Raw genomic sequence first — 25,200 nt, 5'->3', positions numbered from 1 at the left:
CTCGGTTTCTCCTGGGAGCTCTCTGTTTCTCTGGTGATACTCACACATCTGCCCGTTGTGCATCTGAGGAGGCATTGTGTTGGCCACAATGACGTTTGTTCCCAGGTTCTCCTGGATCAGATGAGGGTGCAGGGGGTGGTGAGCATGCGGTGTTTCACTTGATGAGCCTGAAAACGTGCATATGACGTTAGTTGTCACAATGGCAGAAGACAGTTCAGATGGGCAGACCCACTGCACCAAAATGTCCAAGGCTTTGTGCGTGATCAGCTTGTGCATATGTGATTGGAGCACACCCTTCCTGTTTTCCTCCATGGATGCCTTGGGCTTACTAACCCCTGCCTTCTGCCTGCATTTCCTCTTATACAGGATCGTATTCCTCTCTTCCTGAGTCACAGCTCCATCTAAAGAATAGCACAGTGGCAACTTTTCATTTTGTTTTGTCCCATTGGATGCTTCCACTAGAAAATCTGGGACAGTTTCAACCTGAGCTTTCAGACCCTTTTGTTTTGATGACACCCTTCTGACACAGAGAAGGATTAGTGAAATGGCTGGCTGATAGGAGTTTGGGGGTTGCACAGCAATGCTCGTCTGCATGAAGAGGGCTGGGGATGCCTCTCTGTAAATAGATGCACAGATAATGCATCTCTTTAGGTGAGTAGAAATGGGGGACCCTTTGTTACCACTGCCAATGATAGGGGGAGATAATTTTGTGTGAGGCAAGGGCTGACCTGCATACAGGCTGTCTCCACCTTTTTCAGGTAGGAAACAATGGCTATGGAGGTTCTCAAGGGGACAGTGATCAGGGAACACTAAGAGGCCTCTTGTAGGACCCTCAAGTACTCACCTCCCAGCAGCATCTCCTGCAGCAGGTTGTCAATCTTAGCCATGCCGAAGAGCTTGACAAACTGGATCTGCTCTATCATCTGCCAGGTGATGCTCTGCAGCACAGGCAGCAGCAGCAGCAGCTCCCCGAAGCGGCCCCGTGAGTCGTATTGCCGGTCATTGATGTAGTCCTCCAGGCTGACTTGCACCTGGTATCGCATCCGCTTGATCTTCGAGGGGTCGCTGAGTCCTTTGGCATCTGAAACAACCCACAAAACAAACTATCCAGGCTGCTTCCCTAGGAGCTGCCCTCAGTAATAGCATCAAGTCTGGGTGCAGGCTGAGGTGAGCTGTCTCTGATTCTCTATCCTCTGCTGTAATGGATGTTTTTTCTCTTCTTAGGCTGACTTCTCCCCTCCCTCTAAGAACAGTTTGGCCCAGAGAGGAGACCAGCCAGCATTTCCACAACTCAGGACCAGTATTAGTTGGCATAACCCAGACTAGTCCTCTCTGATGGTAACCCTCACCAAGCTGGAGCATACCTGGGTCAAAGAAGATGATGGCTTTCAAGCAGGCATATTCATTATCATCTATCTGCAGCTCCTGGAAGGGGAGGACCAGCTCGTCCAGGATGCGGATGGCTACGCGGTTCACCTCTACCAGTTCGGGGCAGTTCCGTGGGATGATGTGGTCGTTTCCTTTGGACAAGCAGCACAGAGACCATCGCCTTGTCATTGCCCAACACTTGTCAGGGGTGGCAAGGAGCTCAAAACCCAAGTAACCAATGCTGAGATAATTTTGAGGGTGGAGGACTGAAGAAGTTCCTCCTTCTGCCCCTTCCCTGGCTCAGCCCACCAGAAATGCTGATCTGTGTTGCCAGAGCAGCCTCTCCTTACACAGGAGTCACTCAAGCAAGGAAAAGCTGACTGAGGTGCGAGAGCCTTTTTCTCAATCACACCACAGCCTGCTCACACAAACCGGGAGGGGCGGGCAATGTGAACGTTGAAGTCCCCCAACTTTGCCACATGTCGTGGCCTTGATGTGAATGTCAGCCAGGCCTAGCTGCACCCAGAGGTTGTGCTAGGCTCGCTAAAATACAGAAAAGCTCAAGCCACCACCCTGCAAAAACGATGCCTGCAAACACTGAACTACCCTCTCCTTCACCCTGGCAGGGAAGCTTCACAGAAGCTGATGGGCCGGGAGCAGAAGTGCACTCTTTACCTAGCAGCAAGACATCCTTGAACACCATGGACCTCTTGGCAGCTCCCAGTAACAGATGTTCCCCTGCATGTGCTCGCAGCAGTGCTACCTGCAAGGGCAGGGAAAAGTTATCTGGGTGATGCAGAGACAGAGACAAAGCTGTGATTTCACATAAGCAAGAGAGAAAGCCCAGCATTCCTGTACTGCACTCAAGGGTGGGGAGTGAGAGCCCCTGTCCAGTCACAGTCAGAAAAAGAGGTCAAAAAGTGGTTTACTCCTGTGCATAAACAGCTATAAATCCAGCAGAACTAGTAGACAGCACCTGAAACATCCCATATTCATGGCGCATGTCATGAGCAAGAACATGCTAGACTGTCCCAGGACCTCAAGCCAGCAGTGGGACATGTTCACAGTAGGCCGTTTGCAGACAAGGCAACTCCTACCAAGTGCAGAACCAGGAGTCATGCTCCAGCCTGGGAAGTTGGCACAAGTACGATCCACTGCTGGGGACAGTTGCTGTCCCTCTGGGCCGTGCCCACCTCCCACTGAAATCACGCTTATGGGGACCCACGTCCACCCAGCTGATGGGGTCATCCTCTGGCCATTTGTTCCCTCTGCAGCAATGGGCATTTGGGCCAGGGAAGCCAAAGGGATGTTTTTCTGCCCTGATGTTAATGATTGAAGTGTTTCATTTTACACCCTCCAGTGGCTGCTGAGAATGTTCTGAATCTTTTGCCCTCCTTAAGTAAAAAATTTCAGAGATTTAGGCAGAAACAGAAGTTAACGATTGGACAGCCTGACACAGAGGCTTCTTAATGTCCAGCCAGGAGCCTCTGCTGGAGAAAACAATCATTAAACATTAATAGAGAGATTCTGAAAAGTGTGTCCTGATGGGAATGGTCCATTTTTCCAGTGTGTTATCCCTCAGCATCTGACAAAGCCAAGAGAAGTCTTATCCCACCGGAAATGCCAGGACAATGTGTCACCCGTAGAAGAGAGCTCTGGTTAGAAAAGATGCTGATGTCTGAGAGAGGGATTTTTTTTTGCAGAGGGTGAAAAAGAGTTATGCAAAATAAAGAGAGTGGTGGTCCTTGCAGAAAGACTGGACACATGATGCCTGGAAACCTTTATCTGTATGCCAAAACCTAGCCTCTCTCTATCGCTATCCAAACATGGGTGGATGTGTTAGCCAAGCTGCTTGTAATTACCAGAGCTGCAAAAAACTGAGCTTTCCTATCTGACGAAACTTTGAAAAGGATGGAAAAACTGTAAGTCCCAAGGGGGAGCAAAGCTCTCACGTAGAAATTTCCTGCCCAATGCAAATTCAAGAAAGCTCAGTTTGAAACCACTGTTTTTGTTTCCATAAAATTTGCTTGTTTGAGCAGGATTAAAGTAAATTACTTCAACAAGGCAAAACCATCTCATTTGATATTTGTTCTTGCAGTGATCAACCTGAGATACAGCATCCCATTGTGAACTAGGATAAATATAAAAGTTGTAGCACAACAGAATAGAACTTTAAATTTGAAATGAAATGGCTTTGCCCCACCAAACCCAGTACTTTGACATTTTGGTGCAGAGAAAGAATGAGGGGTTGGGTATGACCTTTCCTATAAAAATGTTGGCAGAGATTATTCATTCTCAGGCAATATTTTAATGACAATGTAACAGTGTTTCCCAACATTAAATGTTCCCACCAGACATGTCTTGACTGGCTCTCAGGACCCTTGGGCAGCTGGCTTGCACGTAGTTCTGTTCATTCCTGCTCCCTGGCATTTCTGTCCTTCCTCCTGCACTCCCTTGAGTATCTGCTGCCTCTGTTCTTGTACTGTCCTTCAAAAGCATGGGTGGCATTCATTGGTTAGTTTTAATGCCGCACAGTCTTTCTTCTCAAGCCCTTTGGGACAGATTGGGAACTGCTCATGATGAGTGGTGGCTGGTCATAACAGAAGACCTATTTCAGTTGAGACCAGCCTGTGGAGCCTACTGAGAGCAGCCTCTCCTCTGTGGGAAGGCAGCCTTCAGACAATGTTATCATAAGGCTTTTTCTTCTTTGAGAAATTTTGCAGCCCCACAAATGTAAAATGAGCTCACATGGAAATTGCTGTAGTTTGTAGAGTTATTAACCAGGTTTACTGCCTCTGTTCCAAATGGCACAAGGATACAATGGGTTATGCAGAGCTGCCCAAGCCTCCGTTGGGCTGCAGCCTGTTTGCTGTGTAAATGTCATTGGCCATTGGAGTTCATTTTGTTTTTCATAATTTTTGAGTTGTATTTACCTTGGGAGTTTAACAGATTTCTTGCCAATTTATACGATTTAGCACTTGCACACAATAGTAAAGAGGGAAATACGCTCTGTGTTAACAGCACTGAATTCCCCAGGGCTTTGTGCTGCTGGGTTATTACTGAAGATCTCAGTTTTAGGATTTAGGGGGTTTTGATCAGCTGGATGCTCTCACTTTCTGGATATCCTTTTTCCTCATGATGTAAAAATTATCTCTATATCAACAGGGCTGGAGACTGATCCTAGCTGAAGAAGACCCATGCTGATTTTGTGACTGAACACTGGGAGGACTGGAAATACCTTCCTACCTGCAACAGGACCTGTGCGGGCCACTGCCAGAAGTTCTATACCCTGCCAGAAGTGCTATCCCTTCCCTCTGGAGCCTCCCCACCATCCACATGTGCTGTTCAAGGTGGGGCACACATCACGTCTGCAACATCTGCTGCAGACTTCAGACTTACACAGGAGACATCTCCTTGTATATCTTTGAGGCTGCCTGAGATCCTGCGGTATAGTTTTACAAAGGATTTCAAAGCCACTGTGCTTGTCTTGGTTATGGAATCAGCAAATATAATTTTACTAATTTGTGTTAAATGCAAATATATTTCTGCTTTTTAATTCTAAAGAGAGATTTTCTTATTGCCTTGGGAGAAAACTAGTATTTAGTTTCAGTGATTCAACACCAGGAGAATGGATACAAACATATCCCCAGGCAAGAAGTAGAAAGAAAGATAGACAGGCAGATTTGGTTTTAAGTCTTGAGCAGACCTTAGGCTAGAAGTCTGTCCTACTAAGTCTGATTACACTAAGTATTTGTATAGCACTTCAGGTTTTCAAAGTGCTGCACAAACTATAATTAAATAATTGACTGATAGACCCATGCAAAATGCACACCTGATTGTGTACCTAATTTGAGCTCAGTGTTATCATGACTGTGCTCATTGACTGATTGGCTGCACATGCAAATGGCCTGTGCTGGCATTGTATGGATGCCGTTCCCAATCAGCTGCAGCAGTCAGGATAACAGAGTTGACAATGCACATTTTCTTTGAAGGTCTCAGCTGCCTGGCTCTCCTTCAGCTCCCCGCTGCCTTCACCAGGGTGGATCAAGGTGGGGTGGAAGGGGGGACTTGCCTGGTCATCCAGGGGCAGCTCGCAGAAGGCAGGGATGTACTTCGCCCACTCCACCAGCACTAGCAGCTGCTGCTTCATGGACTCGCACACGTCGGAGATGTTGGCAATCTTCTTCCCTCGGATGTCTCCGTTGATCACAGGAACTGGGGATGATATCTGGAAGGAGAAAAGAGATCCTTCAGCTTTCAGTGCCACAGAGGAAACAGACAGGAAAATCCCCAGCCCATACGTTGTTTTGATACAGACTCCAGCACCAATGATTACTTTTTTCTGTTGCACACTCAGCCCCCAGAATACATGGCCCAGCACAACTCAATTAAATTGAGATCAACTTGGGGATCTGTGAACATGAAATGCTTCAGAGCTGAGTCTGTGGATCATCTTGGTAATCTGTCATGTCTTAAATAGACTGGAAAGTGCAGAATGTTTCTAAAGCCAAGGTCTTCCTCCCACTGAACAAATGTGCTCAGTCAAGATCCAGGAGGGAACAGAGGGGCTCATGTAGCAGTCAGCCTCACCAGTAACAAGGACACATCCACCCAGTGCTGCTGCACAAGCTACTTGGTCCCACCAAAGGGCAGAGAACTGCTTCCCCTTCCACCCTGCTCCAGAGCCAGTGCTTGGCCAGACCTGCCTTGTCCGCTTTCGACAGGAGACACACAGGCTCTACTTCTCCTCCTGAGTCAGCATGAGCACAAGAAGTCTCTGCTGAAGGTAGCTTTCCGGGTCTGACATTGCTTTCTGTGAGCAACAGGTCATTAATATTTGACATTACCCAATTGGAAATGCTAAAGACAGACTTTAAAGACAGCCACCTCCCACCTCCCGCCAGCTTTTAGGCCCTTTTGGCAAAACTTCGCATGTGCAAACATGCCCACAACACAGGTCGCATTTTTTGCATGGCGAATTATTTGTGATTGCAGAGGCAAATGGGGCCATTTCATTTGTGAAGGACAAGCCTGACAACTCTGCAAGTACTGTCACACAGAGCTGGAAAGAATATCTCCCCCTAAACCAGGCACCCAACCTCCTGCCCGGTTCTCATGCATAGCTGCTCACCCAGCTCATCTAAAATTTTGCCCTTAGTCACTACTTTATCCTCATGCTTCTGTAAGCAATTAACTCAACCCCATCACTGCCCTCTGCCTGCCCTCTCTGCTCTTGTACAACATCAGCTCTTCCTGTCCTGTTCCTGCCAGCATTTTCAGCTTGGACCCTGCCAGCCTCCCCAAGGAAGTGGAATTCAAATGCCATCTGCTTTTTTTTTTTTTTCAGGTTGCATTACCTGGAAGCTTTCCAGCTCTCGAGCTATTATTGAATAAATAAGATTGTAAAAATCTCACCATGTATTACCCTAATCAGAGAGCCCGGAAGGCTTAGCAAATAAATAAAGACCTCTGAGTGAGTGACCCCAGATCTTGGAGAAGGCAGCTCCTCAGCAGTATCTTGTTCTAATTAGCTAGGCACATAAAAGTTACCAATTACCATGCTGGAGCCTGCCTTGTTTAATGAGTCGCTCTGTGCTCTGTGGGAGAGCAGGAGCTCCCCTGGATTTGACGATGGTTGTAGTTTTTATCAGCAGACCCTGCTTCAGACTTACATACGATGCCGCCGCAGGACTCAGAGTCCCAGAAATGTCCTTCCGTTGTAGATCTGGTGACTTGAGACCCCATTATCTCACACCTCTGGGAGCAGCATCAGTATTATTTTTATAGGGTGTATAAATATATTAGGGCCTGTGTAGGACAAGGTGAGGCATGGGATGAGATTGGATATGCTTCTTGTGTACAGGATTGGCCCTTGGCCCTACTGGCATATCCCCTCCTCGGGGAAGTGGAGCTTACAGCCTGAGTCCTAGCATGGAGCCCAGAGCACAGCATGTCCTGTCCCAGAGCATCTCCCGGGGCAGCCTTCAGGGTAATGTGACCCTTGAAGCAAGGAAGAACATAGACTGCCAACTTGAACCCCTCTTCATTTTCCCTGAGACAAGGAGTGCTGTTCTTCCCAGCTTCCATGAAGAGTGGCAGCTCTTGCCTCCAGCACAGCCCCATCCTCATCACTTGTTCTTGCAGACAAATCCTCCCTGCAGCCTGTGTGCTCCCATCATGTCCTGTGTCCTCCCAGAGAGTGCTGATCTGATGTACACCGTTTGCAATATCCAGATTCTTAAATCGCAATCATCTTTTCAGGTGAATGCTCTAGGAAATAAGTCTTGGCAGTATGCTTGTGGAAATGGGGAATTTCAAGCAAACGCTGGAAAGAATATCTGCATAAAACAAGTATGAAACTGATTCCTTGTGAAACTGTGCAGGAAGCCAGAATCCGAAGTTCCTAACAGCCGATGGGGAAGGAAAGCTGCTTGTGCAAGGCCAGCCCGTCGGCTGGCTTAGGCAGCTGCAGCTCCTTGGATTTCAATGATTCTACCCTATTTTCTTCCAGCAGGTTCTCCAGCCTTCATGTGTCCCATCAAAGCAGAACAGATTATTGCATATAATTACAACTGGGTTCTGGACCAAAGAGCATTAAAGGGATGGTTTCAGGTAACAAATAAATGCCTTTGAAAAACCAGTGTTGAGTTGGCAGATAAGTTACTTAAAAAAGAGGTGGTAATTTGAAGACTCGGCTATTAAATACTCAACTGGCTCTACTGGCCAGATAGTGCCCAATGCTTTTGTACTTGCCAAAGAAGAAAGAAGAGGTACCTGTTGTGCCAGGACTTCTGCCTGCAGTAAGACACTGATGGAGGGCAAGCTGCTGTCTTCGTAACTTGATCTCCGGGTGCTGATTCGGTCCCGTTCATTTTGTACAGCTGCAAGAGAGTATTTTAGCTGAGCTGCAGGTTGTTCATGACAATGTACACTGAAAACTAGCACAGACATTTGGCATTCCCCTTCCTTAGCTGCAGTTTCCCAGCTTCCCTGCCTGGCAGGCAAAGGTGCAGCTGCATCTGGTTTGTGATGGGATGCCTGTGAGAGCTGACTACATCTGGTGGTTCTGTTTTCACATTTGCTTTATTAGGCTTTCCTGGGACAGGATCATTACAGAACCCAGGCATCTGGTTCAAAGCCTGTAGAGTTCAATGGGAAGGTTTCCTTTCAAAGGATCTGGCTCTTAAGTTTTTTAATTTCAAGATACAGGGTCTGAAACGGTGGCCATGCTCACGCATGCAGCCCAAAGCTTATGTGTGAAATGGAGGAGTATCTGCATGGCTTCTTTGTCTGTCCACATGACTTCTGTGAGCTCCGTTTGGGAAGCTCTCGCACCAGATAGGTGCAGCTGGAAAACTTCCATGTAAGCTACAACCAGGAAGGAAGTGCGGAACAGCTCCTACTTATCTATCCAGAGCAGCAGAGCTCTCTCATAACTTATTGTAAAGAGAGTCCCAGGTCAGGTTTGGCCCCAGTGTGTCTCCCTGCTTGGTCTAGTGTTGAGGACCTGGGCTTTGAGTCTAGAGGTGGCAGCAGCCAGAGGAGAAGCAGTAGTGCTGAGGGGGAGGATTTGCCTGTCTATCTGCCACAAGGCCGTGGGCTGGCCATAACTCACCATGGCCCCACCAGTCAAAGCCATCTGCTCAAATAAGGTATTGACAATGGCAGGGGAAACGGAACAGTCCCTGCCTTAGGCTGGTGGCTCTCTGGATTGATACATTCTCAATGTATAAATCTGCCTGATAAAAAGCAATAATGAGGCCGGGCCAGAAGAAAAGCCCTGCAGTCAGCGGCTGTAAATAGGAGCTCTCAAGGTTATGCTGCTTGTTATCAGTAGCAGGCCCCTGAGTTCAGTCACGCCATGATGTTTTCCAAATGTTTGCTCAGTATTAGCTGGTCATGCACCTAATGTAACTTCTATTGAATATTAACAGACAGCAGCAAAGCTCTGGGCATGGGATGAGCAGACGCTGCAGGGAGAGGAGGATTCCTATGTTCTTCAGGAAAAGTCAAGCCAAGTTCCTTGCAATACCTCATCCCCTTTAACAGGGAAGAAATGTTCCCACTCAGAAGTGTTCCTGCAGGCTGGTGTTGCTGGGGAAGCTGCCCAGGAACCACTAGTACTTCCCCATTGTCTTCAAGGACCCCTTTTCTCCAAAGTTTCTCCTCGAGGGGTTGTGAACTGGGGGGGGCACAGGGTTTAATTTCTCTACAGGGAGCAACAGGGCCAAATGCCTCCTGGTTGTCCCTTTGCAGAAGTCAATGGGGTGAGCTCTGCAGGGTACCAGGCAGCTCTTTGGGCTGCTTGCTCCTGGCAGTTTGTCCCTCCACCAACAGGGCCACCAGCAGGACCACCAGCAGGGCCACCAGCAGGGCCACAGCAGCCCCAGGTTTCCTTGCCACTGTGAATACTCCTGAGAACCATGCAGGGCTAAACAAGGGGTGAATCCTGTCCTGTTGTGTCTGAGTCACGGGGACCTGGAAGGGCTGCAGAGGCAGAGAGGCAGGGAAGTTGGTGGGGTGAGCCTGGGCCACGCAGGGGGGTGGATATCTTTACTCGTTTTGTATGGAATTAAATAGCCAAAATGCTCCACCTTTCTCTATGTTCTTTCTGCTGCGGCTGCTGTATCAGATAAAACAGCTCTCTGCAGAGCCTCAGCAAGAACCTATATGCACATTAGGAAAAAAAAGCGCAAAATGACAGGCCTTTGCCAGACTCGCCTGTCTAGCTATGGATTTGATGGTGACCCTGGGTCAGCAACACTTAGAGCAGTTTTTCCCAAAGTGTTTCCAAATTTCCAGGCCTTCTTTGAAGTTTCTGCTTCTCACTGATGTTGAGAAGTGTTCCCAAACTGCTCGGATGCCCCGGCTATGTGAGAGCACGGGTGATGTGTGTGTCAGTGCGAGCAAGAGTGAGCTGAAGAGGCCTGGGTGTGATTTGTGTGTACAAGCACAGGCAGTTCTGAGACACAAGCATGGCCCTGCAGCACTCTTGTGGGCTTGTCTTTGCTGGCATTTTGAGAGGTGCCCTGAGAAGGGGCCCTGAAATTGAATTTGGGAGCACACAGGGCCCCCATGCCTTGCCCTCAACGGTTGGAACAATGGCTGCTTGCAAGGACTTTGCATGGGTGGGAGCGGCAGGTTGGGCACATGCAGGGCTCATGACTGGAGGCCAAAAGTCTCCCTAAAACCCCCTGTGATGGCGGTCTGGATCTGTGCACAGGAGAGCACTGTGGAGGGGCTAAGATGGCTGGGCAAGCATGTACATGGCAGGGACTGGCCTTGGGCTGTGAGGGCTTCCGCAAACATATGCAGCCAGCGTGACTGCTGCTGGGGGGAGTGTGGGGAAGCCATGCCGCCACCCACCTTCCTTCTTCATTCCTGCTCGGAAGCACTTCTTAAGCCTGCAGTATCGGCACTGGTTTCTTTTGTCTTTGTCTACCACACACTGCCTGTTAAACCTGCGAAGAAAGAGAGGTGTGAGGAGCAGCAAGACTGAGTCTGAAGGCAGGACAAGGCAGAGCCCTGAGCTCCAAGATGCACTTAGAGCAGGTTCCCAGAGGCTCACCCTGAGAAAGGAGCCACGGTCTGTGCCATTTCCACGCTTGCTTTAACCTGAGGTTTCTTCTTTGCACTGAACATCTCAGCCCTCTGCTCTACCTCTGGATGTTCAATAAGGAAGGGCTAGAGCTGATAGTTGCATGCAGGAGCTCAGGCTGCTGGTCTTACTCACTAACCACGAGGCATAGGATGCTCGTGATGGACTAACAAGCGCCAGCGAAGTTAAAAGTGTGAGCCAGGAGGGTCAGAGCCAACTTGGTAGCCTCTGTTATGAGTAAGATCCCAGTTAGAAGGGAGGAAGAATGCGTTTATCCTGAATAAAAAAAGGGTAGAAGGTTGTTCTTGAGCTAGTAAGGTTAAGAAGTGGGTTTAAGTCCCTGCATCTCTCCGGGGCTGTGTCTGGGATCCAGGCAGGTTGGTTCTGACCTCTGGACAGCATCACTGGTGTGTGAACAGCTCTGGAGCCACCTGTGCTTCAGAGAGGACCTGGGAAGCAACCAGCTCCCTCCACACTTGTATCACCAAATCCATCGCACATGGCGGGGCAAATGCTGATCTCCCATGTGAGTGTCTCTTGCATACACCACAAGGCTGGTGGCCATTTGCAGCATGAATTTCACTTGCAAATTTGCTCCAATTTACTGCAGATTGACCAAGTTTGCAAAGTAAAGACAAAGGCATACAGAGCTGGGAAAGGGCTCCCAGCCATGCCGAGTTCTGTAGCTTTTGAAAAGGCTTGTTTCTACCATGCTTTTTAAAGGCCCAAGCTAAGATTTGCCCAAATGGATGCCTGAAAGCAGCTTTTTAAGCATTTCTGTAGCACTTATATAAAAGCCCTAGTCTCTAAAGAACTGGGCACCTTGACTTTTCCACTGGAGCTGTGGGGAGGGGGCTCCCTGGGCAGCCAGCTTAAATAACCCTGGGGTGCAAGTGATAATGTGCTTCACATGCACTCATAAACCTGGGGCTTCTTTCTATCACTCAGATTTTAGTGATGTTGCTCTTAACGCTCTCCAAGTGGCTGTCAGGCCATCAGGAGTAACTCACTCAAAAAGCCCAAGTGATTTAGACACTGTGAGCTGAGGATTCCTCGGTTTCCTCTGCGACTTTCTACGTGTGGGTTGCTCAGAGCAGGGAGCAGGCAGGTCACAGCCGCTGATGGCACGGGAGAGCCGTGGACTACCACCAACGACAAGGTGCAGTGCATGAGTGGCAGGAGCAACATGGGTGCCTCGTCCTCAGAGGCGTGCACGCTATGCTGCCCAGCTTGTTGCTCTTTAGATGTTCTTTTATCATGTAACAGGCAGTGACAGCATTTTAGGTAGATGGCAGACACACTTCCATCTCGTGATGAAGGAGGGATGGGAGGCCATTGAAGTGCCTCCAGGGAGTGAATGGGGTTTGCGCTGCACTCAGAGCAGGGAATAGCAAGGTGCTCAGCCCTTGTAATAGCGCTTCGCCGCTGCGGCATCACCTTGCTTGCTAGCCGGATCCACGGTTGGCCATATCCATTTGTAAGAGCATGTGCATGGCCCCTAAAGAATGGGGCAATAGCTCCCAGGGTCTTTCCCCAGTGATCACTGGAGGACAATCCCAGAGCGAGAGTGGTCTCTGACCCTTCCCAGAGGCAGGGAGTGAGGTCAGGGAAGGTGGTGGAGGATGCAGGGAGAATGAAGAAGATGAAGCACCATGCTGCTGCGCTTTGAGGGCTTTGCTGTTCAGCTCCTAGTGACTGTTTTGTCTCAGCCACACGACCTGTCCCCTCTGTCCTTACCTGCAGGAGTACATGTGGTTCTTCCGGACGCTCCTCCTGAAGAAGCCTTTGCAGCCATCGCAGCTGGAAGCCCCATAATGCTTCCCTGTGGCACGGTCCCCGCAGATGGCACACAGCGCGCTCACCCCGATGCTGTTGGAAGTGTTGAGGTTGGCTGTTTCTGATGGAGATGTGTCTGCTTGGGGAAGGATACAGGAAGAAGACAGTGAGACAGACAGCCAACATTTCCTAACTCAGTTTCCATCGAGAGACTTAATTTTTGGAGGAACCAGGCAGCTGCAGCCAGACTGTGTGGCAGGGGCTGGTCAGAGAGGTGTGTAAGGAGTGATGGGTACTCCGAGTGTCTTAAGTCATTGCATTTTGAGCGTTCAAAAGCTCCCTGTGTGCCAGGCTGAGACAGCTCTTCTCAAAGGCCTGACTCCAGCCATGCCTTCAGACAAAGCGGAAACACATTTGCAGGAGTCACAAAACAGAGCCAAAATTCCTCAGGGATTTGCAGATGCTTTGGGCTGCAGTAGCATGGCCAGAGAAAAAGCTGGTACAGAGTTAAAGCTGAGGTATTACAGCTCAGGGTGAGCAGCTGATTTATTAGAGAGGTGTTTGTGTTATAGCACCGAAAAAGCCCAAGACAGCCCTGAGCAGATGCTATCAGAGAAATGAGGTGACCAGCTCCCTTTGCTGGAGATCCCCTCTGCCAGGCACAGAGCTCCAGCTTGCACAGCAGTTCTTCAGGAGAGCAAGACTTTAAGTGCATAACAAACTCAAATTACTTCAGCTGGAAAACTCATGTGGGCAAACACTACCCATGCAAAGAAGGACTGATCTAGCTAACCCAGAAAGAAAGGGTGATGCTATATCATGGAGGGGGCTGTATGCTGCGTATCTTCCAGAGTCTGGTAGCACCACAGCTGAGATTGATGTGTCTTACAGTCCTTATAGAGTGAGGGGGGCTGGCACTTGCAGGGCTCTTTTGGGAGGATGGGGAACTGCAGCAGCCTCTGTAGGAAAGGACATCTGAAAGGCTTGAAACCCTACACTAAAACCCCTCCAGCAAGCCAAACAAACCTCAAGGCTGAAGGGATCAGCCCTTAATTCAGTTGATCTAATTGTCCCCTCCCATGTACATTTTTCTGTATCAGCACAGGCACATTCCCCTGCCTCAGTGGAAATCCCAGTTGCAAATGATACCCAGGATCTACAAAGCCATAGAAACCTGCTGGGATCTTAATACTTGAGTCTATTGGTCCCTGGTCTCTGGCTTTGGCAGGGATGCAGTTAACTCTCACCCCAGGAGGGCCACAGCTGCTCCCACTTGGTACCCAGCAGAAAGGGGGCTGGGTGCTATAAAAAGGCTGATCCCAGGAGGGGTCCCTTTGGCAGCTGGAACATGGGTGTTGGAGGAGGCCAAGGCCATGCTGCCTGGGGTAGGGCTACAATTTTAGCATTTATTTTGCAGAGAAAGGGGTATTGCAGCAGGTGCTGTGCAGCCTGCTTGTGCTATCCCTTGGCAGGAGCAACCGGTGTAGCTCCAGCAGTGAGCTAGCATAGGGGATCTCGAGCCAGCCCCTTCCCTGACTCTGGCAGCACCTTTCATTTCCCTGCCTGCTTTCTGTCTTTTTAATTCCTTGTGTCCCTCCTATATTTCCTTCTGAGATGGTTTGCTGCCCCTCTGTGTTCCTTCCTGCCTGTCGCACAGCTGCATTTCCATGGGTGCAGCACTGCCTGTGCTAAGCTCCCCTCTCCACTCCCAAAGCCCTGAGCTCCTCCCAAGACCATTCTGGCTGTCTTTTGTCCCTGTGAGCAGCTTGCCTCTGAAAGCATCCTTCTTCCCAACGCATCCTGAGGGCTTGGCTGGATGAAGGTCATTCTGGAAGGAAAGTTAGATTTCCAGTTTCAGCTACACATAGGACTTACACAAGAGAGGAAGAGATGATCTGCCTGTAATCACATTACTTGTGTATCTGTGACAGCCCAGATAAATCTCTTTTTAGCAGTATATCATGCTGTAATCAGATGAATATAGAACAGGAAAAACTGGCACCATTATCAAAGAAATTACAACATCTTAGTCTAATAGCCAACCGACAATGAAATTATTGCCTAATGGATAATTTTCCAATTAAGTTTATTTTGTAGTGCCAGAAATGTGGACTTCTGGCTGCTGCAGTGAAGTGGGTTTAATTGGATTGTTTTGGAGTTAAGGTAAATGGAAGAAAGAAAAAACCTGACTTTAAGTTTGAGACCTTGCAGCTGAGACTTGTGTTAGGACCTCGAGAAGTCCCCAAGCCTGTCTGAACACAGGATCTGTTTGGTCTGTGATAGTGGCAAACTTGGTCATTGCTGAGCAGCCACATCTGGGCTGGAGCTGCAGAGCTGTGCAGGGCAGGGGCTGAGCTCTCCTGCAGTCCTCTGCCAGAAAAGGAGGTGGAGGTTTTGTGGGCAGAGGTGCAGGTAGTTGCTGGAGTGCCAAAGCAGCCCTGGAGGCAAGACCTGCCCCTGGTCTGGAGCTGGGTGGAGGAGGAGGAGAGGTGTTGGTGCTGCCTGACCCAGGTGACTCATCCACCCCTAGGGCATATTTCATATTGCACATGATCTCATCATATAAAATTATCGTGTCCCTCTGCCCTGTGAAGCCCTCGGTCCGGGGGGCCAAATCACAGCCCCCTGTGCAGGAGCTTCTGCATGCTGGGTGGGAGAGGGGCATGGAGAGGTAGCAAGACCTGGAATTGTCACGGAGGGTCCAGGTGGGCATCGGCAGAGCTGAAGGGGGCTGCTCTCGGCCATGAGACCCTTAGGTGGGTAGGACTAGCCCCCGGGAGCAGAGAAAGGGCTGAGACCCAGGGCAGCAGGGGGTTATTGCACAGCAGAGCCACTTTGGCATGCAGCGTCACATCTTTGACGGAGCAGAGCCATAACCCGGGGAAGAGAAGACCTGCACAGGCTGTGAGGGAAGAGCCCGTGCCACTGGCACAGCCCTCCCGGGACAGGGGTGCCCCGGCAGCCTCAGTGACGCAGCAGGCAGGAGGAAAGGGCTCAGGGGGTCATTTTCTGTGGTGTGCTTCGTTTAGTCATTAACTTCGTATTTAGAGAGACTTTAGGGGGGACTTGGAGAGGAATCTCCTGTTATCTCTGAGCATTTAATCACCAGGACTCCTTGGTCCCCAAATGGGTGGGCCAGTGTTGCAAATCCTGGTGGGTTAAGTGTGATCCTACCCTCCCGAGGGGATGGGAACGCTCGTCTATCCTTGCCGGGTCCCCTTGCCCCTCTTCCCGGGGGCTGAGCCTCCTGGCCCTGCAGCACTCGCAGGGAAGGGGATGCCACCCCACACCCCAGCGCTGCACCGGGAAGAGCTGTGGCCTCAGTGCAGCTGCAGGGACAGTGCTTGAATTGCTTTTTGCAGTGATTTCTGCCCTTGACAGGTGCTAAATGGCTTTCTGCTCTGGGAAAACCTAGCTCCAGCTGCTGCTGGGTGGGACTGGCTCTCTGCTCTGGAGCCATGGGGTCAGTTGTCTGCCTGATGAGCTGCCAGCAGCATTTCACTCGGAAACTTTTGGCTGGTCTTTTGGCTGGAGTCTGAGGAAGGTGAGACCCCCCTCTGTTCAGCCCCAGCCCCAGTCCCTGGGCTGAATGTCTGGTGGGGACCTCTCATTGCACCCAGCTCCTGGCACGTGCCCGTCCCCAAGGTGTCTGGGCTGCAGGGCACCATCCCACCTGCACTGAGCACAGCATTGTTCCGCCACCTCAATTTCTCCCCGTGGGAAGCAGAAACCCCGCTGGGAGCTGCTGGGAGCCCCACAGCTGACACCCCCGCCATGGCCCAGCCCGCCCCAGGAGCATTTCAGCAGCTGCTCCGGGGACTTGTCCTCCTGCAGTCCCTGGCTTGTCCCACCGCTGCGGAGGGGAGAAGATGGAGGGGACTTACCGTTGCCCATAGCCAGCACCTGCATGTTCTCAAACTCCAGAGTGGTATACGCCGGGTCTAGCACTGCGCTATAATCTGCCATCTCCATGTCTATTAGGGCTTTGGAAAGGCGCATTATCATCAGCAAACACGGGCCAGATTGTACCGATTCCCTTGTCCGAGGCTATTGGCCCTTCTGCCTCCCTCTGCCTTCGCTGCGTCCCCTATCTGTTGTCTTTTATTTCAAATATTTCTCTGAAAGGATTTGCTGAGCCTGAAGGCCTATACTCCCCAGAGGGGTGGAGGCAGGAGGCAGGGGGTTAATCTTTAATCATCTCGCCCACTGCGGATCGCTGCTAAGCTTTTTTTTTTTTTTGGTGGAGCAGCAGTGATTCTTGTTGACTGTTATTGAGTCTCGAGGTGCTTTGCCAATCCTGGCTCCCAGGCGCAGGCAGGACCGCGGGAGCAGGCACTCACCGCCCAGGGAACACCTTCCCGGGCTATTGACCTTGGTACTGAGCTGCCGGCGTTGGTCTTAATTGTACCTGGGGTGGAAAACTTGGAAAAAACCCCGCCAGGAGAACAAGGTTGCTCTTCACTTCAGTCATTGCCTTCCCCTCTCTACAGTTGGTTGCCTTCTCCCCCTGATTTTCCCTTCTCTCACTCCCTCCATCCCTCCCACACCTTTTCCTTTTTCTCCCTCGCTGTCAGACAAGGTCAGTGCCTGCCTGGCAATTTACACGTTGCTATGCGAAGTAACGATGTATGACTCCTTTTACTTCCCTATAAACTGAGTTTTACAGGGGCTGGATGCCCTATAAACAGATCCCACCCTGCAGCTGTGCCCAAACGGCGAGCAGGGCCAGGGGTTGCACGGGTGCCCTGGGCATTGCTGGGGCTGCTCCTGTCCCACCACCGGAGCCACCCTGTGCTGGACACCCCCGGGCCTCGGTTTTGACGGACGCGTCTTAGAATTTTCATTAGGCGTTTTACAATGCAGCAGAGCTTTACGCTGCAGTGGGATTTTTTTCCTTCTGCAAATGCAGCCACTGCCAGCTCTCCACTGCCAGCACTGGCGGTGGTTCTGCCACCTCACCCAGACCTGGGGTCCGACCCTGCTGGTACTGGGCAGAGGGGACCAGAGCGAGTGGCAGAGCTGCCTGTGCTCTTCTCCTAGCTAACCTGGGTGCTCTCCTCCGCAGCTGACCCTGGGCACATCACTCCTCCGCTTTAGACAGGACAGAGACTTTTCAGTGTAACAGCGAGATCAATGAGTGGGAATTTAGTTGATTGCTGCATGGCATCGGCTGAATGGCACAGGAGAACCAGCAGTTAATGGTTCAGTATCAGCTCGTTCTGCCGTGAAAAATTCCCCCTGATTTCGCAACCAGCAGCGGGTGACTGAGTCCACACGCTGCCGATTCGGGCTCCCAACTGGCTCGTATTTGTGCTTCCCAGGCACCGCAATGCAGCCCTGGCTACGCTGGCACCCTGAGCTGCCCTGGCCACGGTGGCATCACTATCACAACGTGACACCAAGGTCTCTGGCTCCACAGCAGCACGTGCCTTTGGGTAGTGATGCTAGCGATGATTTGCTATTCACATTTTAGGAGCACAAGGGATTGTTCAAGCAGTCCTTGCCCCCCAAAACTATGACCTATGTAGCACTTCCAACCAGCTCTTCTACCCTAAGGCTACAGGTCTGCAGGAGTGAAGCTGAGCACAGGGGAGAGCCCCTGCTTTCTCACTTGGGGCTGGTGATAAAGGATCCTTTGCTGCAGGGAAAACAGTCATCCCATCTGTGCTCCCAAGAGAGAGGCCAGAGCTCTCCGCACTCACATGCCAGTGGCTCTTCCCTTCAGCAGGAACAGTCCTGAGCCAAAAATTGGTTTTACTATGTGGACACTGGGATGGGGATGCTAAGGTAGAGCAGAGCATAGCCCCCTCCATGGCCTCATCCAGGGACCTCCAGCCCAGTCCTGGCTGAGCCATGGTGATCCCTTTGATTAGATAAATGCTACAGACACTAGGTCAAATATGTGCAGGATTTGCCACAGCGTCTAGTAAAATATCGTAAAAGCATGGCCCATTTTGCTCTGCTCAGCAAAACAAACCTTTTGCTTAAATAGCCTGCTGAGCAAGGAAGGCTGCAAAGGCCATTTTCTCCCTGGCCAGGAAGGATTAAGAGGGCCAGGAATAGACATTGGAGAGGCAGCATGTGCGGGAAAGCAGCAGATAAGGAGTGGGGAAGTTTGGAGAGCATTAGGTGGCTCATGAGGCTGGGACTGTCAATGGGACATGGTGCTTTCCGCCCTGGGGTCGTGTTGACTGTCATTTTCTCAGTACTGGTGTCCCCTCCCAAATCCCTTGGCTCAGTGTGTGGAGGAGGAGGACCAGACCAGCCAAGGACACCCTGCACTTCCTTTGCCCCAGAGATGGGCTCGTGATGGAAATCGGTGGCTGCTCCCTGGGCATGGTCTGCTGCGGGAGACAGATGTCTCCCTGGGGGTGTTCTGTCTGGGGAGCCCTTGTCTCCCTCCGACGTCCCTGCATGGTGGGTTTTGAGACAGCTTCCCAAAGTAGTCATGGCCTGTACTAGCTAACAGGACCCCTGCAGCTGTTTTAGGTTGGAGATATTCAAGTCAGCAGCTAGCTGGTTGTGGGGCTGAATCAAACACTTCTGTCCTACAGAAGATGTTTTGTCATTTTTATTCCAGAGAGAGACAACTCAAAGCTGGCAAACCCCGACTCGTAGGCAAAGGCTGTTCCCAGACCAGATGCTCAGGGGAAGTTCATCTTTCAGGCCCTGTCCTCTCTCCTCCTGTCCCCATTTTCTGTGCCCTCCACCCACTGTTTCCTACACCAGGAGGTGGCTGCAAAGGAGACCATGACAGCTCCGGGGCATGAAGTGTTCTGCACCAAGCAATTATTTAATTTTTATGTGTTGAGCAGTAAATCCTTTCCCACACTGGCACATCATGACACTAATTTTGCCTTATCTATATATCCCTGACTGGCACATTAATCCAAAGCAAAAGGGGATTCCCTGAAAATAAGATCCATGCTTCTCAGTAAATGAGGATCAGGAATAGACTATTTAATACAGCATTTATGATAAGGATGCTATCAGCTACTGTGCTTGCTAGCTCTTCACATCAAGTGGGTTGAACAGGTTTTTGTAGGATCAAAGGATAACTGAGGTTGGAAGGGACCTTGGGGTCTCTACTCCAACCTCCTGCTGGAAGCAGGGCCAGCTGTGAGAGCAGTGTGGGTTGCTCAGGGCTTTATTTTGTTGGGTCTTGAACACCTCCAAGGATGGAGACTGCACAACCTCTCTAAGCAACTGATGCTTCACTGTCCTTGTGGTCTTAGACACTGTCTGAAACTCTTTCCGATTTTTATGCCCATTCACCTCCTCCTGCCATGCATGCTGTGAGGAGCCTGGCCCCGTCCTCTCGATGCCCTCTGTGTGGGTTATACTCGGGTGGTTCCTGTTGGCCCCTTTCTCCCCCTGCCGTGGAACGGCAGCCCTGCCCTCCAGTGTATTGCCCAAAACCCCTAGTTTGGGGTCACCTGTGGACTTTCTGAGCGTGGACAGTGGTCAGGCTGCAGCTGGGAGCCTGGGGCCCTCCTGCTCATTGCTTTTCCCTCTTACAGCTCTGCACTCTCAAGAAATCCCCAGCAGAAATGCCAGTGCCCAGAGCCAGCAGGAGCAACCTCCTCTTACATCAGCAATGCCACTGCTGCCCCTTGCAGCCTTGACTCCAGATCACTCCTGCCATGTCACTCACAGCTCCAAGGCTACTGTGGGACTGGAGTAGCTTTTCCTTGGCATGCAAGTGAAGCGGAGGTGGGCTCAGCTCTGAAACCTCTCCAGAGCAGAAAAGCCCTGAACAAGGTCAGAGCCCCTGCTCAGCCCTGCACTGTTTTGCCAAGCGAGCTGTTGGGGAAGCATGAAGCCGAGTTACAAGATAAAGAACAAAAGTCCCAGCGGAACATCGCCAGCGTAGTCATCTCCACATATGCAAAGGTCCCTTCTGCCTTTTTTTTTTTCCCCTTTGAAATTTCAAATTCCAGTTTGTGGACAAAGTCCTGCCTATCTGAGAATATAGATCTCCGACCACTGACCAAACTCCACTCCAAGCAGTCCCGAGGGCTGCTCTTCCCCTTGCCCATGGATGCCTCCGCTCAGTCTCCGGATCTGCCAGGATCACACCGAAACTTTTGCACCAGAGCAGCGTGCTCATACTTGCACAAAGTGGATTTTGCACATTTCAACCTTAACATCAGCAGCTCCCTTTCTCCACGCGGAATGGGAAGGACCATCGGGAATAACCAGGTAGGAGCCTTATCACCTGCAATTCATTTGGGCGGCCATTGCAGATAGAAAACGAGAAGGAGAAACAAGGGCTTCCATTGTGCTTATACCAGCAATTTTAGCTCATCATTTAAATTAGGGAAGGGGGGAAAAAAAGGCAGCTTCAGAGGGGATGGAAAACAAGAGGAAACATGAGCTCGTGAAGGCAGAGCCACTCTGTATGGTTAACTGATAACTCCAATTTGCCTCTTCCCTCTCATCTTTTCTGATTCTCCCAATTAAGCTCAACTTATTCTCATGCTAATCATTTCTTGACCTGTTTATTCTGCATTAAAAAATTAACAGAGAGCAGTTTACTGCATGACTTGCTCACACAGAACTGCTACAGATTAGCAGGCAGGCTTTAAGCCTCTGCGCAAGACTTTTGGGTCTAGCAGCCAGTCTGCACAGCTTGAGGATGAACTTTTTTCCTGTTTTTAAAGAATAGCTTTTTCTAAAGTCAATATAAATCCCCCTCCCTTCGTGCCTTAAGTATATTTGCTCTGTGGCTATTTCCAAATGGGGAAGATAAAGCCAAGGGCTTGTGTTTTGTCAGACTTTTTGTAAACAGGGATATTTAGGCCACACTGTCAAACCCCTCTGCCTTCTGCCTCAGCGTGCCGTGACTCTGGAGCGGAGTTGTCAGTGTGTTCATAAGCAGCTTCAAGGAAATTGGCAGGGGCTGGGGGGCTGCAGGTCAGTGCAGCTGAAACAAACCCCTGGTTCAAACGGTGGATCTTTGCCTCTACTCCCAGCAATCATGAGACAGACACACAGACGGGGGTCAGCTCCCATGTCTGTCCCCAGAATATCCCCAGCAGCAGCAAGAAGTCTCCAGCAAAACCAGTGATTCAGCAGAAATTGTTTAGGGTCTGTTTGCCCCTTGCCAGCCACACGCAGCATGTCCCTGCCCCAGCAAAACACTTTGTGGAGGTGAACCAGAAAGATCCACCACCTCCATCCAGGGGAGCAGATCAGAAAGATCCAGCCCTGAGAGGCAGGAGGTGACCACAGCCCTGTGTTAGACCTGTGCCCAGGGGAAGACGCAGGCATTTTATCATCCTGTTCAACAACAAATTGCTCTTGGTGATTTATTTTCCCCAGCACTGAAGCAACAGTCACTGTGGTTGGGACAGATGCTGTTTGGAGCTGGGGGTGATGCTTAGGACAGGCGATGCCTGAGCAGACCCCAGAAACGCTGTCACTGGTGAGTCTGTGACATGCGGTGGCACCCTGGGCTCCTCAGCAGAGCTAAGGGTGACAGAGGCAGCTTCACTGCAACCTCAGGCTATTTCTCACCAATGCCAAAGTTATCAAAAAGTGGCCAAACCAACCAGAACTGTCCAGGCCCCCAGGCCATAAAATCACCGTATGGAGAATCGAAGCAGTTTTTGGACGTGGGGAAGAGACACTTCAAAGGAGGTGGCAGACTCTGCTTGAACTTCTCTCCAAAAGCAACAGGTGCATTTCAGCCAAAGCTGGGATGGATGTTGGAGCTGGAGGCAACTATTGGAACTAAACCAAATAGCTGCTATGCAAAAACGGTGGGGAAAGAACTGCAAACAGGGGGACAGACAGACCATTTCAGCATATAGTGCTCTAGCGATAACACTGTGTGTGCCTTTCATCTCAGGACCAGAAAGGAGTTTATTATCCTGCCTAACAAAGGCTCTGAACACTTGAGGAAGTAATTATTAGCACTCTTGGGAGCTGTTGTTTTGCAAGTTCAGTAAGTTTGAGTTGTTCTCAGAAGGGCAGCTGTGCTCAAAAATGCCAGTGCATTTGCTGGTGTGTATTTGCAATCACTCTGCCTGCATTGCAGCCCTCAAAAGCAACATTTGTCCTCTGGGACCCGCAAGCTGGCACTACTCTGGAAATCTGGCTGCTGTGTTGTAAGCAAAATCACACAATAAGCCCAAGACCAAGTGAGGAAGAAGAACTGTTAGATTCATCTTCTTCCATTACACCACAGGCTGCAACTTGGCCCAAGCTGCAGCTCCCACCACTGATCCCACTTGCCCCACCTAAACCCCTGCACTGCATGCATTGCACTCCATCCAAACCCCAACCCAACGGAGACCCAGACACTTTCCAGCAAAGCACACTCCTGCCTATTTGGGAGGAAATCCAGAAAAGCTCTGACTTTGCCACATGCTGTTCCCAATTCACTGTTTACCCTGGCAGATGCTCAGCTTGAATCCAGCGGTTTAAGGCCCATTTAAATGGGGGAGCAGAAGCCACAGGGAAGCAGCAGCGCTGGCGAGGGTTTGCTGCCAGCAACGAGCCACCTCACGTGCTTAGTATGGCAGGGATCTCAGCAGCCCACATCTGGACCTGGAGAGAACTTGTTTAGCAGCTGGATATGATCCGTTTGGAACTGAAGTAATCTTGCAGCTTCCCAGGAAAAAGATCCCTACTGAGCTCGCAGTCTGGCAGGCAAGGGAGTCTCTCCCTTCACCCCTGCCAGCTGTTTGCAGGGCTTTTAGGTTTCATTGACTTTATACATTCATTATACACACATGAAACAGCCCTGAATTGTTCCAGCTGATGGAGCAATAGGTGGAGGAGGAGAACAGCCAAAATCAACAAAGGTTACAAAGCAAGTTTTACTTTTTTCTTAATTTCTTTTATCTTTTTTTGCGAAGGTGGGTGCATCACTAAGCCATGCCTGGAAGTGTCCTCCAGTTGCTGCTGAGGTTCTTGGGATTGGCCCTCACTAGAATTAAGGCAAAAGACTGCAAAGCTGCTGGGTGTGTGGAGGGAGAGCTGCAGCAGGGTGAGGGTGATGGGGAGACAGTCTGAGCCCGTGCCCCCAGAGGAGGGCAGGTCAAGGGCTCCTCAAGGGCAAAAAGCATCTTCCTGAATCCAACAGCCATGGGCTGCTCCAGCCGCCCTCCTCCTGCCCTGGGCTGGCTGGCAAAGTCAGCCCTAGCTGGGCAGCTGAACTTTGGGGGAGCATCTCAGGGAAGGGCCACAGGTGTGTCTGATGGGAGGCAGCAGGAGGAAGGGGGAAGGCTGCCATAGGTGGGAGCCCTGGTCAGGTCTGAACTGGGAAAGGTAGGCTGGGCATGGAAAAAAATAAGAAAAAAAAAAGGGGGGGGGAGTGGTAGGTTAAAATTTGAGAGATTCTGGTTTCTGGGGTCAGAAGGAAACAAGTTAGTGCAAAGTGCTTTTTCTCCACAGGGTGTGCAGAGTGCCTGAATAGCCTGTCTTGTCCCCAGTGTTCTCAATTGCCAGAGCACAGCAAGCGCCAGAGGGAGCAAAACAGTCCCCAGGAGCTCCACCTCCACAGCAGCTTCAAACCCCTGCAGCCCGTGGCCACCATGGCACTCTCCTATGCAACACAGCCATCCTGTCTACTGCCACAGAAACAAAAAAACACAGCAGAAAGCAAGGTACAGGCACGTTGGAGCGTTCTACATGCAAAGTTTGTTGTGCGGGGGACAGCAAGGGGAGGGGATTACACGTCTCCACAGTCTCATAAACCCATGCCCAGGACACTGCAGTGCCAACTGCCTGGCTCCTAGCTAACAAACAACATGGCACACTGCTAATTAGCCGCTGAGTATTCGACCTATGTCTCCAAGACAGGATAACACTATTATTTGTCCCTTTACACTCCTGCAAGGCCCAGTGCCATTGGCCGCTTGTATCATAAAGAAATTAAAATATATTATGACCATAAACTACATCATTTGAGGAAATGAACGTTTTCTAGTAAATGTATCATGGGACACCAAAGCCATGAACTTTCCTAAATCAATCGCCAGCTGATAAAGAGCACAGATATTTGCTGGGAGCAGTTCCCAGCACGTGGGTCCCCATGCAGCGCTGGCGTGGGGAGCTTGTCCTGCGGGGTGGTGGCTCGGGGTGCAGGCTGCACCAGGAGGCATGAACCCTACCACCAGCGCAAGCCCTGCTTGGGGGGGAATTGCTCAAGCAAGAGGAGCCCCCAGGATTTTTGCTGTGCCCTGGGGTTGAGCGGGGGCTGTCGGGGTGTTTTGTGGATGAGGGTCTGCGAGGCACAGCGGTCTGGGGCTCAGGATGCACCAAAAATTTCTGAGTGCCTGCAGACCCCCTCGCAGCACCCTGAGCCCAGCCAGCCTCCTCACAGCCTCGCCTCCACGCCGAGGTCCCCGTGGGTGCTGGGGCTGAGGGGCTGAGCACAGAGCTGGCTGGTGGGGGACGTGCGCTGGAGGGGGCCATGGAGGGGGACCCAAAAAACCTTTCTAGTAAGA

General features: G+C 50.7%; 1 protein-coding gene and 1 long non-coding RNA gene across 6 annotated transcripts in view; one reads left to right on the top strand and one right to left on the bottom strand.

Annotated features, from left to right (window-relative positions):
* HNF4A (hepatocyte nuclear factor 4 alpha) overlaps nucleotides 1–25,200 on the bottom strand; it is a 37,839-nt gene that overhangs the window by 2,855 nt on the left and 9,784 nt on the right. For 2 of the 5 annotated variants that reach the window (XM_030010268.2, XM_030010270.2), the window contains exons 2-9: nucleotides 12,704–12,878; nucleotides 10,735–10,829; nucleotides 8,143–8,249; nucleotides 5,441–5,596; nucleotides 2,044–2,131; nucleotides 1,365–1,520; nucleotides 845–1,081; nucleotides 45–167 (exon numbers count right to left, since the gene is read on the bottom strand). In XM_030010268.2, coding sequence (XP_029866128.1) covers nucleotides 45–167; nucleotides 845–1,081; nucleotides 1,365–1,520; nucleotides 2,044–2,131; nucleotides 5,441–5,596; nucleotides 8,143–8,249; nucleotides 10,735–10,829; nucleotides 12,704–12,878 — 1,137 coding nt within the window. Of the gene's footprint in view, nucleotides 1–44; nucleotides 168–844; nucleotides 1,082–1,364; nucleotides 1,521–2,043; nucleotides 2,132–5,440; nucleotides 5,597–8,142; nucleotides 8,250–10,734; nucleotides 10,830–12,703; nucleotides 12,882–16,626; nucleotides 16,862–25,200 lie in introns of those variants that run through there. The other 3 variants (XM_030010267.2, XM_030010266.2, XM_030010269.2) reach the window with 3 other exon arrangements.
* LOC115339794 lies at nucleotides 20,706–24,648 on the top strand. The gene is made up of 2 exons (XR_003922838.2): nucleotides 20,706–20,944; nucleotides 24,146–24,648. It is a non-coding gene; the product is annotated as an uncharacterized LOC115339794 (long non-coding RNA).

Source organism: Aquila chrysaetos, chromosome 3 (genome assembly GCF_900496995.4).
Source record: "Aquila chrysaetos chrysaetos chromosome 3, bAquChr1.4, whole genome shotgun sequence".
Classification (NCBI taxonomy): domain Eukaryota; kingdom Metazoa; phylum Chordata; class Aves; order Accipitriformes; family Accipitridae; genus Aquila; species Aquila chrysaetos.
The sequence above is the reverse complement of the archived record's forward strand: the minus strand, read 5'-3'. Positions and strand labels throughout refer to the sequence as shown.